The 14,273-nt window shown below is 39.7% G+C and overlaps 1 protein-coding gene across 1 annotated transcript in view; it reads left to right on the top strand.

Moving 5' to 3' along the window:
* LURAP1L (leucine rich adaptor protein 1 like) overlaps positions 1–14,006 on the top strand; it is a 48,916-nt gene extending 34,910 nt beyond the window's left edge. Inside the window, exon 2 of the mRNA XM_055302551.1 lies at positions 13,259–14,006. Coding sequence (XP_055158526.1) covers positions 13,259–13,633 — 375 coding nt within the window. The 3' untranslated portion in view covers positions 13,634–14,006. The remainder of the gene's footprint in view (positions 1–13,258) is intronic.
* The last annotated feature ends 267 nt before the right edge of the window (positions 14,007–14,273 follow it).

Raw genomic sequence — 14,273 nt, 5'->3', positions numbered from 1 at the left:
ATTAAAGACATATGAAATCATTTTGTTAAAGCCAGAGACAAATTGTTTAATGTCCAGTAGGACAATAAAACTATAACCTTTGAATTTTTTTCAACTGGAGAGAAATCATTTTCATGTCTTCCAGACACAAATCTGTAAGTCAGCTAATAAGTTTATGAGTCTTGGCCAAAGTAGTAGCAAATAGTAGGTCATACATGGTATATCCCCATAAATAATTAAATAATGCTTTGGCTATGATTCAGCGTATCCTTAAAGAGCCATTCAAACTGTTTATATAATCTTCAAGCTTACTGACTCTTTCCTTAGCTATGTCCAGTCTACTGATAAATTCATCAAAGGCATTCTTAGGTTGCAGTGTTTTTAATTTATAGCATTTCCCTTTGATTCTTTCTTCAAATTTTCATTTCTCTGCTTACATTACCCACCTGTTCTTGCATGTTATCCCCTTTTTCTCAGCAGACCCCTTAGCATATTGTCATTGTTATTTTAAATTCCCAGTCTAAAAATTTCAAAACCTGTATCATATCTGTGTCTGATTCTGATACTCTCTTTGTCTCTTCAGACTTTGTTTTTGCTTTTTAGCATGTCTTGTAATTCTTTGTTGAAAGCTGAATATGATATAGAGGAACTGGCATAGGTAGGCCTTTAGTGTGAGGTTTTATATTTATCTGACTAGGAGTTAGACGGTTTATTGTTTGCTGTAGCAGTCGCTGTCAGAAACTAAAATTTCCTTTAGTGTCTTTGTTTCTGTCCATTCTGTTATCTTTGTGTTTTCCTGGAGACTCCTGAAGTAGAGTCTGAGGCCTGCGACTCTTTTAGCTGAAATTCCTCTGTTAGTATCCAGGAGCCATATTGACATGGTGGTAAGTTGTGAGGAAAGAGTCCATGATTAGGTGAGTTAATTGTTTGTTTTCCCCCACATTGGTAAGGGTCTGGTAAATGCCCAGTACGTTAGACTCTGATAAAATGTTTCCCTTGAGGGTGGGTCTTGTTAAGAAGAAGAAGAGGGCTCTGGGCATATCTCCGAATGGTAACTTGTCCCCTCTCCCTGCCAGAAGCATATCAGAGAGTGAGAACCTGGTGGGGCTCCTGGAGGTGACATTCATGAACATGTGGGGTTAATCTAAAACTGGGCCTTTTGGAACTCTCAATCTAACCTGCACTGAACCTCTAGCAATTCATCAATTAGAGTTTCAAGTATTTCCACTGATATCAGCTCCATCTTGGGCCTTCTGATTCCAGACTTATGATCTTAGTAAGCCATGAGTCTCTGTAACTACTTGTTTATCTCCCAGGGCCAGCAGTTTGCCCTGTCCTGTGATGAATGTTCTCTGTTCTCTGATGAATCTAAGAAGAGTTGTTGATTTAGTTTGTTCATCTTTTTTCTTATTATAAACATAGGAGTGATAATTTCCAAGCACTTTACATGTCAGACTGGGATCATAATGAGAATAATAAACAGCTTCTATCACTTATTGTAATAATGATACTGAATTTATTAGACAAATTAATTTGTAAAGCCATGGCACACAGAAAACATTCAATAAATGGCAGATGTGCCTAATAATATTCTTAAAGCTAATGAAACAAAATAAATGAGATAAATCACTAGACAAGACAGTCGATATATTATCAGCAAATGTTGAAATGTGGCAAGTGTTTCTCACTGGCTACTCTTCAGGGTGTGAGATCACTGCTCTAACTAGCGTCATCTGGAAAGTCCCACCCAAAGTTTCCCAAATGAAAATAGTCAGTGTTTAGGCATCATATACAAAACAAAAGCAATCTTCAGCATCATTAAATGAAACATTTCAAACATTACCAAATTGTCAACATTAACATTGTAAAAATGAATGATGACAATAAAACGCCAGTATCTCAGTTATGTTTCCTACGTGAAAGGACCTTTCTACAGAGGATTCTTTCTTTTTTTTTTTCTTTTAAAGACTTTATTTATTTGAGACAAAGAGAACACAAGTTGGGGGAGTGGGGCAGAGGGAGAGGGAGAGTCAGGTTCCCTGTTGAGCAGAGAGCCTGACATGATATGGGGCTGGATCCCAGGACTCTGGGATCATAACCAAAGCTGAAGACAGAGGCTTAACTGAGCCACCCAGGCACCCCCAAAAGACCCTTTCTAAAGAAAATAAATTAACACGTGAAAAACAAATCTGGTTTATAGGAGGCACTGAATAAATGTGACTCTAATCCCTACCCTAAATCTCCTCCCTACTTTCCCTTAGGGAGACCAAATTAAAGGGAATTCTTCCATTTAAGTGGATAATTATGAAAAGCCATATTATAATTTGGTAGATTCCTTAGTATTGAAAATTCAGTGATGTCAGCTTCATTAATCTTTTACTGTATTCTAAACTCTTAAAATTATATCTGAATGTTATTATCTTAGTTGATTATTTTATCATTGTATACCCTACTTTTTATGATCTTCATGTTATAGGGAATATATTTACAAGTAACCGCCACTGAAAGCATCATGTGTCAGATACCAGAGATATCATCCATTTTTTCTCCTTCAAAAGGGAAACAGGTTGTCCTGTGGGAGATACAGATGGCCCTCTCTTGAACATCTTAACTTCCTTGAACATTTTCTGTCTCCATCAATAGTATTTAACTACTTTTTAAACTTTTTTTTTCAAACCATAAAAAGTGAATCAGTAGAGTACCATTCCATGGATACTGTTTCCAGCATCTATTACCTGAAATCATCCACAAGTATCCAGCATCTATTACCTGAAATCATCCACAAGTAGAAAGATCCTTAGGCTCTTGCTAATCAAAATGTCCATATCCTAACAACACTGGTGCATTAGTTGTTCATGCTGAATGACAAATACCCTAAAACTTAGTAATGTAAACAGCAGACCTGTTTTATGTCACAGCTTCTATGAGTCAGAAGCCTGGGCATGGATTAACTGAGTGTCTCTGCTCAGGCTCTCTTCACAAGCCTGCAATCAACACGTTGGCTGGGGATGCGGTCATCTCCAGGCTCAGCTCTGGGATGGTTTGCTTCCAACTTCATTCATATAGCCAGTAGCAGTTGGCAGGCCTTGGCCTTGCTAGCTATTGTGCAGGGATATCAGTTCCGTATCATGGAGATCTCACAACAGGACAGTTCACAGCCTGGCAGCTGGCTCTCCTCAGAACGAGCAGTAGACTATACCCATGAGAGAAACCACTGTCTTTTGTAACCTTTTCTCAGAAGAGACATCCCATCATGTTTGCTGTATTCCGTTCTCTAGAAACAAGTTCCTAGGCCTAGTGCGCACTCACGGGCAGGCAACTACACACGCATATAGATACCAGCAGGGGCTTCCTGGGAGATCTCTGAGAGGCTGCCAGGTACCCCTGGCATCCGCGGGGACATGTTCGAAATGCAAGGTCAAGGAACTAGTGAACAGAATCTGAATTTTAACAAGACTCTGAGGTGATCCATATGCATGTGAAGGTGGAGAAGCACTGCTCTAGGGAGCAAGGCACGTGCTGTCTATTCTGTCACAGACGCTGCTTCCTTGCCTAACGTTACTTACCAGCTGATGCTACTTCCCATGGAGTGCAAAGATCAGTTTTCCTCATGACTCTGTTCTCCCCTCCCCACGAAGAGGAAAAAAGTGAAGGTTACTAAAATACTACTGTGCCACAGACAGATTGGAAAGAGAGTCGGGAGCCTGAGGAAGAAACGGGGCATAAGGACTGTGATGAACAGATTGAATACCAGCATCAAGAAATCCCTGGTAGATAAGATTAGGCATCTGGGTGAGGATGGATGTCTGAAACCAAGTAAAAAAGAAAAAAAAAAAATCCACAGTCCTATTTCCCCAAGCCCCTTAATCGCATTGCTGAATAACTGCTTTACAAATGCTGTTTATAATGGTGGCCCGTTACTACTTGATTCAGCTTGGTTCTGCATGGTTCTCTTTATCAAGATAGAGAAGTGTGCAGCATATTTTGGAAATATAGCTACTAAAAATTAGAATATAAAAATGCAAATGCTTAAATGAGTTTTAGATATCTCAATCCCCTTTCCAAGTATATTTCATGTCTCAGTAATGCTTAAATAATAATCTATTCGGGGCACCTGACTGGCACATTTGGTTAAGCATCAGTCTCTTGGTTTTGGCTCAGATCTTGATCTCAGGGTCATGAAATCAAGCCCTGCGTGGGGCTCTGCACTCAGTACTGCATCTGCTTGAGTTTTTCTCTCCCTCTCCCTCTGCTTCTCCTTGCCATGCTCTCTCTCACTCTCTTAAATAAATGTTTTTTAAAAATAATAATCTACTTCAATATTTGAAATCTTTCCATGGAAGCCACTTTTTTATAACTTTGGTATAAATATTTAAATTTCCCTCAAATTATATTTAGTGGAAAGGACAAAATTACATTGAGTTCTTAGTCCTATATAGAAAAATAAAAGCCCTTACGGAAGAAATCAAACTCTCTAATCTACTTATCATAAAATGCAGTAGGTCAGGTAAAGCCTTTACTCTTTCTGTACCTTTAATTCAGTAGCAAAAACATCTCTGCCTCTCTTTGTGTGTCTCTCATGAGCAAATAAATAAAAATCTTTAAAAAAAAAACATTGTAACTGTTCAAGGTGATGAATGATAACTTACTGTGGTAGTTATTTCACAATATGTACATATCGATCATCATGTTGTATACCTAAAACTAACACAATGTTATATGTCAATTATATCTCAAAAGACCTTAAATTATACATAGAGACCTACAAATTAAGAAGTTATATGAAAAACAGGTTATAAATGCTCAAAATTCATCACTTAATTATTTTAGTATATTTTGCTATTAATAGTTTTCTTGAGGTTATTTAAAATATTTACTGTATCTCTGGGGTGACAATATTACATAGTTCTGTACTACTGAGCATCTCTTCTCAACCTTATTTAGTGACATCACAATGGTAGCTTGAAATTAGCCATGGTTGGAGTATTTACAGCACAGAAATTAGAAAACACTATAAATCAGAACTTGATTTTTATTTTGTTGACTGTCTTAAGACAATGATGGAGAAAATATTAATATTGCAGATTAAATTTAAAAAGTGTGTTATGTGATGCCTGGGTGACTCAGTTGGTTAAGCATCTGCCTTCAGCTCAGGTCATGATACCTGGGTCTTGGGATAGAGCCCTGACTGGGGCTCCCTGCTCAATGGGGAGTGTGCTTCTTCCTCTACCTCTGCCGCTCCCCCTGCTTATACTCTGTCTCTGTCAAATAAATAAGATCCTTAAAAAAAAACAAAACCCAAAGCAGAAATAAAAGTATGTCATGTCCTTAGCTATTACATTATTGACAGCATAAAAAAAATTGGGAAATATTCTTCATGCATTAAAAAAACTGTTGTCCAAGTCAGCAAAAATGCTCACATCACTAACAGATTTGTAAGGTTCTGACCTAACTAGTGCTAAAGCACACAACTAGTGCTGAAGCAGAAATAGGCTTCAGTTTAATAAGTGTAATTTGTATTAGGATGCAGAATTGTTTAACAGTAAATCACATAGATAAATGACAAAAAATTATTAAGAGTAGATTGGGGTCAACTCTGTTAAATTATTGTTGAACTACAACTATAGGTTGCTGCACATATAAGAATTCAGCAAAAATGAGGGCACTTGGCTCAGTTGGTTAAGTGTTTGACCCTTGATTTCTGCTCAGGTCATAGTTTCAGGGTATGGGATCAAGCCCCAAGCTGGGCTCCACGTTCAGCAGGGAGCCTGCTTGAGATTTTTCTCTCTCCCTCTCCACCTCCCCCTGTGCTCTCTCTCTCTCTCTCTCTCTCTCTCTCTCTCTCAGATAAATAAATAAATCTTTTTTAAAAGGGAATTCAGCAAAAAAAAAAAAAAAAAAAAAAAAAACGAACAAAGAGCATTCTCTGAGAATCAATGAGTTATGTAAAGTTTATAATAAAAGGTAACATATATTTTAGTATTATTTGTAAAGGGCATGCTATACATTTGTTATATCAGCATGATTCCTATTGCATGTTTGTGTGTGTGTGTGTATGTGTATAGTTTTCCCAGGAAACCAGTTAAACATTTATCAGCACTCCACCCTACATCCTCCTTGCTTCCCAGAGTAAGCACAGCCACTACATATCCCAGAGGAGCACATCATCATATTCTCATCTTCCATGTAAAAATCCTATTTTAAGTTCTAAATTGGAAAAATTCACATGCAGAAAGAATATTCATTATGACTTAGTGAGACACTTCTTGTCTGGTCTTTGTTTTATCCATGTGAGCTGCTCTGCTAGAAATGTCTGAAGTCCATGTTTTTGTGCGATCATTCCAAATGAATTTCTTTCTACTCAGGTAATTTATAGTCTCTTCCATTGGCCAAAATGACACTTTGCATACTCATATTGAAAGCACTCGGGGAAACGGTTTTCACAGCATTAGAGTATGAACAAGAAATTGATACCACAGGTCTCTGAGCACCCACTGGTCTGATACCTGGTGGGTTGGGACTGAAAAGCTCCCTGGTCATAATTTGGTGATCAGAAGATTCATCAGCAGAAACTGTGCAGAACTCATAAGCAGGCCTGGTGGTAGGAATGTATGTCTACGATTCAGGGGAGTCACATGTGCCCCTTTCAAATAAACCAGATGCAGCTTTCTCATTTATCAGGACATCAGTTAGCTGTGCTGATGACCACGTTTTTATGTATGTAGCTTAGTCTTGGGAGAAATTACTCTTCTATCCATAAGGTTTAGGGAAAAGAGGGAACTGTTCTAGTTATTGTTCAGTTCCACATAGAAACAACACAAATAAAGACAAAGCTGACATAAAAATGGGATCCTCTACTGCCCAATTAGGAAGAAATTTTGTTGTAAATTTTGAACTGCCTGAGAAAGCAGAGGAAGGCTCTGGCCAAACAGCACTTTCTCCTGAAGCATTTGAAACCAAAAGCAGCAGGTGGAATTGTACATTGTTGTACAATGTCTTCTCGGGCTGCAAAGGGACAATGATACCCTTACGGATCCTCTGAGAATACGGTTAGAGGAGTGCTTTATAAAGAGAGCTATTAATAAAACTGCTGGAAAATTTCAGGATGGGTAGGCAGAAAATCTTCTGTGATCATCATGTTGAGGATGTGGTGAATTTGGAGAGGGAGCAAATTTGGACTTGATTACAAAACACCCAAATGCAAAAATAATATTCCAAGCGTAGTTATAGCAGCCTTTTCATAAGGTATAAACAGACGCTGGTAATTTTTTTTGGTAAGTTTGGAAATATAAATATGGCTAGAAAAAAAGGCCTTCCACCAATTACAAATCTGAAAAATTTGTTCCTCTGAATGAGGAACTAGGCTTAGAGCCTCACGTTAAAAGGCAAATCTAATCTGTTTTCCTTGCTTCGTGTACATGATTATTGATTTATAAAGTAGTCTTTCTCTCTTCTGATTCATATTACAGCTTGCTGGACATTCAGGATTTAGGTCATGGATATTGTGGATTTTACATTGGAAGTACATAACTAAGAGATGGCCTGCTTTTATCTGACTAGTCGATTCTCTTAAACCAAAGGATGAAAATAGTGAAGGCGAGGTTGATGAGAGATAGGAGTGCATGGTACTGTCCAAGCCTCCCATATGACTAGCTAGAGCGAACACTGTCCCTATTTGGAAGATACATTCCACAGCTCATGTATACATTTCAGGTAATAAGTAGGCATATGGAAGATGATATATATGTTTATCCTGCAGCAGAACACATGTAAGATTTTTATTTAAACCCAAATAGCAGGAACCAAAATCACTATTACCATACAATTTCTGATAAGGAGATTCAAATTCACAAAGAGCTCAAACTGTTGGCTTTGGCCATGAGTTTTTATGAGCTAAAACTTGTGCTGGAGCTGTTGAGTAGCAAAATTGATTATGCGGTCTCCTCCATAGCCCACATTGTTTTCTCAAAGCAGAAACAATTTAGTAATCAAATGGTCACAGGCATGACAAAAGAATTGGAGACTATTTCAAAATGGAGGGAAATCCCAGAACGATCTGATCTGCAGATTCTTTGTATCCAATAACATTTAAATAAATCCTCAACATGAAAAGCAGACAGAAGTGATAGGTGGTCCCTCAGTCCAATTAAATCCTCAAAACTGGGAGAACAGATTGCTTTACCACCGCCACTGAGTCCTCTAGCTCACTGGAGCTGAAAATACAACCGCATCCTTTGTCTTCATGAATACAGAGGCTGAGGTCCCATGTGCCCAGCCTGCTTGCCCAAAGGTCGCATAGGTAGACAGTGACAGTGGCAGACTAGAACCCTGTACCGTGTTCCTCAGACAGCACCACAAAAGAAGTTGACTTGTTTAGCAACTCCCTGATAAACTGAGTATTATCAAACCACCCTCTCTCCTTCTTGGATTCCATTATGCTAGTTTATAACGTTCGTCTTCTTTCAGTGTAAAAATGATAGCCAGGAAGAAAACACAGATCTGGGAAAGTTTATTTTGAAGAATATTTGCTCTTTCAGGATCCCTCATTTCAAGTTCTGCACTACTTGTTCACTACTGTCCAAAAATGATATAAAATTTCAGCATTCACCCAGTGTGGAGACTGTTATAATCCTAAAGCATGAGAGACTTCTGTTAAGTATGAAGGTGAACCACACTGCAATACTGCAAAGACCAGAGTGAGGCCTGGGGGCAGTGGAGAAAAAGAGGGAAGGACATTCTCATCTCTTTGCATCAATGGGTGCAAATCTCTTTCTTTCTTTCTTTCTTTCTTTCTTTCTTTCTTTCTTTCTTTCTTTCTTTCTTTCTTCCTTCCTTCCTTCCTTCCTTCCTTCCTTCCTTCCTTCCTTTCTTTTTCTTTCTTTCTTTCTTTCTTTCTTTCTTTCTTTCTTTCTTTCTTTCTTTCTTTCTTTCTTTCTTTCTTTCTTTCTAAAATAAATGCCCTGTTTGTTCCCTTTGATTAACTCATTTCATCAGTTGTTTACAGAACACTGTGCCTGTGCTGTACTAGGACCAGGAACAGTTATCACCTGGGAACAAACAGACTAATGTTTGGAGTATGAGTCACACCTTGAAGCCCATTTCCTTTCAGAGATACTATCTCGATAATCTGTACATTCGAGCTAGGAATACCAGTTCTCTTGTGCCAGTTACTCAGTGTTTGAATCCTGTGAATGAATCAGAATGGGGTTGCATGCTGGGAATGCTTCAGTGCTGAAGGCTCTTTCCAGAAACTGCCTCTCTCCTTCCTCTCAAGTCACCTATCACTGATCCAAAGGAGGGGTGTTCTTGACAGAAGGTGCAGTCTGTAACAATCATTCCGCCTTTGAATAAATATGAATTGAGCATCTAGTATGTGCCAAGCACTCTTACAGGTCATGGGCCCAGAGTGGTGAACAGAATAAACCACTTCCCCTGCATTCTGTGGTGCTCACGTGCTCATGAGATATGCAAAAAATACACCAACAAGAAGTGGGATGCTTTTGACTAGCCATACATATTGGAAAGGGAACAAAAAACCCAGAAATGTAGAATTGAACTGGGCATGGAGACTGGATACCACCATCCATTAGGAAGGGGTTCTCCAAGTAGGAGAACTTAAATCCAGACCATGACAAGGGCCTCCCAGCTTTCTATATCCTTGGAGTCACCGGACCTGATAAGACCTCAGGTGAAAGAACCGACGGTTTCCTACCAACCGGGCAGGCCTTGGTCTCCTTCATAGGTGGCCAGACTTCATAAAGACTGATGTGAAAGGCGGAGCAGCTACCAGAGACAGAAGCAACACTGCAGCTTAGTTCTGCAGTGGATTGCTCAGACTTTCAAGGATCATTGGCAAGAGGGCAACCACACCTTAGTTCCAGGAGAAGGTGGTGTGAGGCAGCCCAGAGCTCCAGGTGATGGACGGGCAGCCTGGGAACCTGCGGGCCCGGTGCTCCCACGGTTGCCAGCTGTTTGCTCTCTCACCAGGAGGACAGAGTTAGAAGTTGAATCCGTAATCATTAGCAGCCAGATCAACGTGTTCTAACCGAGTTCTAACTGACTCACTTTCGTCATTTTTCTCCCCCAGCAGTGGTTCAATGGCCTGTGAATGTTTGCCTTCAGAAGAAAAAGATTTTTTTTAAAATAAATCATCTCATGGTCAAAGGGAGCTTTTGTTACTTCACCGTCTATTCCTCTGCTATTCCTCTGATTTTCATTGCTTAATAAAATTGAAAAATCTATATTTGATGTGGCCACTGTGTAACTCAGACCAGAACGGCTGGAGAAAAAAAAAAAATTGTCTTGAGTATGTTTTAACCCCAGAGTGACACAGTTGTTGGGAGTGTGCGTTATTACCGCCCGGGGTGGGGGTGGGGGGCTGAACTAAAATTCTAAAAATTAAATCTAAAATTATGCCAATAAGGGATCCCTGGGTGGCACAGCGGTTTGGTGCCTGCCTTTGGCCCAGGGCGCGATCCTGGAGACCCGGGATCGAATCCCACATCAGGCTCCTGGTGCATGGAGCCTGCTTCTCCCTCTGCCTGTGTCTCTGCCTCTCTCTCTCTCTCTGTGACTATCATAAAAAAAAAAATTAAAAAAAATAAAATAAAATAAAATTATGCCAATAAATAAATAAATAAATTAATTAATTTATGCCAGTCTCTAAAAATAAATAAATAAATAAATAGATAAATAAATAAATAAATACAAAGGTTTTGATGCTTAGGTCAGACCTCAAGAAATGGAAGTATTGCAAGCCATTTCTTACGTGGGGCAGCAAAGGAGGGAGAATCTGCACGTAATGCTGATGGAAGGAAGGAGACTTCAGGAAGGGGGGCTTTGGGCAGCCTGGGTGGCTCAGCGGTTTAGCACCACCTTGGGCCCAGGGCCTGATCCTGGAGACCCAGGATCGAGTCCTGCATCAGGCTCCCTGCATGGAGCCTGCTTCTACCTCTGCCTGTGTCTCTGCCTCTCTGTGTCTCTTATGAATAAATAAATAAAATCTTAAGGAAAAAAAAAAAAAGAAGGAAGGGGGGATTTGAGGAGGAATTGAGCAAGCATTCCAATTGAGGAGACGAACAGGGAACACACCCACGGCTGGGCACAGACCAGAACACTGTCATGCGACAGGGCGGGGACGTGAACGAATGCAGCTGTGGCTCGTTTGGGCGCTGACGGGAAACGGTTGCACTCGTGTCGCACCACGCCGACAAGGGGCACAGCCTGTTTTATCAGCTACAGATGTCTAACCGGGGAATTTTGTAAGACTTTGGCTCGTATTGATTTCCTAGGCTCCTCAGTGGACCTCGACAGATTGTTGGTTTATAAATATTTGTTGTATTCCAGGGAGCCTGAACAGTATGTTGATGGCTCCCAGGGTGTGGGGGTGAACTTGAACATGAAGACTGCCAGAAAGCCTCCTTCCTCAATGCAGCAGCCCTGCGAGGTCACCGATACAGCAGTGTCACAGAAATACTACGACAAACAGGAAAATATCTCAAAACTTAATAAGTTAATGTTCCTCTGCACACGGACACCTCAGACACAAATCATTTTCACAGTTTCCATGTATATAGTTCATTTTGCGGGCTTTTCTCAGAGAAGATAAGGAAGCCACTCAAGTCATTTTGTGTGATAGCCTAGCAAGATGAAGAGTTTTAAAATTGTACCTTATGCTTTTAAAAATAATTATATGTACATAATCTGAAATCTTACATCTTTGAAGTCATTGGTAGAAATTCCATCTTCTCCTAATATTTGTTCATCACATTCACTCAACCTGAAGTTCACCTTTGGTTATGGGTTAACTCCTAACCAGGAAATATTTTTATAATATGAATGCATACATTTGAAGACAATAGGCTCTTTCTTCCTTAAGGCGTGAGTCACTCATGACTGAATGCCTTTAATAATTCTAGAAGCCTACAAATCTGAATTAGTCTTGGATCTTAAAGAAAGAATTAGCAAGGACCAGCCTCTTGGGTTAAAGACCCCAACTAAAAAAAAAGTATAAAGAAAAGAAAAAGGAAATCTACTTCAAACCATAGTGAATGTGACCTCTGGTGGCCAAATGTAGCCCTGACTCCCAGTCCAGGTGCAAGAATCTCTATAGGAGCCACATCACTTTGAGCAAGAAGAGGGACAATCATGAGAGTTCTTGCAGCCTACCTCTCTGCTTTCACAGAACCACCATACTCTTGATGTTAGCAGCTGTTCCCATTTAACTGTAAGACCCACAAAGAAATTCCGCTTTGTGCTATGAGGATAGATTTCTTTGAAGTAATTTAGAAGTATCAGGAGGATGACACACCTAGAAGTCACCTAGGAAAGTTGTAGAACTTTCTCAGTTTCATATACCAATTTTGATTGGGGCTTCCCCTGACATATCCGAGGCAAATAATCAGATCTATAGAAGACATCTGCATGCTTCATCTTGTAAAGTAGAATAGCCTTGTGTATTGGCATCCTTTTGGATTCAAGGAATATTAATTTGGTTCTTAAAAGGAAAAGCAGACCTCTTCCATACTCTTTTCTGTAGATCTCAGTTTCTTCACCTTTGTACAATGGAGATAAAAATAATACCTGTGGTCCAGGGTTGCTACAGTATAATGAAGGTTGGAGTTTGCATAATGATGTCTGGCACATCATAACGCAAAAAGTAGGACTTGGGCACCTGGGTGGCTCGCTGGTTGGGTGTCTGCTTCTGCTAGGGGGCGTGATCCCGGGTCTGGGAATTGAGTCCCACATCGGGCTCCCTGCATGGAGCCTGCTTCTCCCTCTGTCTATGTCTCTGCCTCTCTCTCTCTGTGGCTCTCATGAATAAATAAAATCTTAAAAAAAAAAAAAAGTAGGACCTACTAAAATAATGATGATTCCTTAATTTTTGTACATTTCTCTTCTTCCCACCTCACAACATTTACATACACATTCCCAAGTAAACGTGGATAAACTATTAATTTGGCCAGAAAGAATGTGTTTCTTAGCAGAGAACCTGACATTCAGTATGGTATTTCCAGGCAGCTGAGTTAGGGTCAGGGATGCAATGGGAGTTTCACTGTCCCCTTTTGAGCCTGATGCACTTGGCAGGAAGTGAGTTATTTGATTATCACTTTTGCCATTGGCTAGCAGTTTTCAAAAGATCCTGAGATCAAGTGAATTTACATTTTATTCTGCGCATTTAAAGTTATGGCCTACAGGAAGACAGAATCCAAATGAAATTTGAGTCTTTCAAAAATCTAAAATAACTGGCATGTCTTTCCTCTCTTTGCTTTCCCCACAGGTTAACCTCAGAGCCACAGATGTCAGGCTCATGCGCCAGTTGCTTGTTATCAATGAGAGCATTGAGTCCATCAAGTGGATGATTGAAGAGAAAGCCACCATTACCAGCCGAGGCAGCAGTCTCAGTGGCAGCCTGTGCAGTTTATTGGAGAGTCAGAGCACCTCCTTACGTGGCAGCTACAATAGCCTACATGATGGCAGTGATGGGCTAGATGGCATCTCCGTGGGGAGCTTTCTGGACACTTTGGCAGATGATGTCCCAGGCCATCAGACCCCATCGGACTTGGACCAATTCAGTGACAGCTCCATAATAGAGGACTCACAAGCCTTGCACAAGCACCCCAAATTGGATTCTGAATACTACTGCTTTGGCTAATGACCCAGTTTTTTGCATGGGATTGGTGTGCAATTAACTTGTATTTATCCTTCTCCGCTGCTATATTTTTGGTGTGATTTTTTTTTTTTATATGACAACCTTTTCAAAAGAAGCTTATTTTGAAACTGCTTGATGATAATTCTGTTGCTCCTAATATTTCTCATCTGGACTGATTTATCTTTCTCTCTTACATCTCTATTTTTATTTATTACAATGATTTTTCTCCCTTCTTTTACAGTGGCACAAATAAAATAGGGGGGGAAAAGAATAAGCAATAATTATGTTTTTGCTTTTGTTTTCAGAGCAAGGGGTCAGGGATTATAAAAAAAAAAATCTTTGCTAAATTTTACAATAAACCAAAGTCTGATAACAGTTAATTTTGTGGTTTGTATTCTTAAATGATTCAAAGTTTTACTTTCTGGGAAGATGCTGAGGTTTATTATGGTTTGTATAGTAGGTTGAGCAAAATAGTTGCAACTAAGTTAGGCATTATTTCTGGGCAAAAATTTCCTGGTATAGTCAACAATGCTGCTAGTCACACACTTCCACATGACATTATTTGGAAGCCAAAGCTATATGCAATCTGCTCACTTTAACTTTAAGTTCATACGTTAGATCGTGCTTTAGATTATACTTTTGT

Source organism: Nyctereutes procyonoides, unplaced genomic scaffold (genome assembly GCF_905146905.1).
Source record: "Nyctereutes procyonoides isolate TBG_1078 unplaced genomic scaffold, NYPRO_anot_genome, whole genome shotgun sequence".
NCBI classification, from domain to species: domain Eukaryota; kingdom Metazoa; phylum Chordata; class Mammalia; order Carnivora; family Canidae; genus Nyctereutes; species Nyctereutes procyonoides.
The sequence above is the reverse complement of the archived record's forward strand: the minus strand, read 5'-3'. Positions and strand labels throughout refer to the sequence as shown.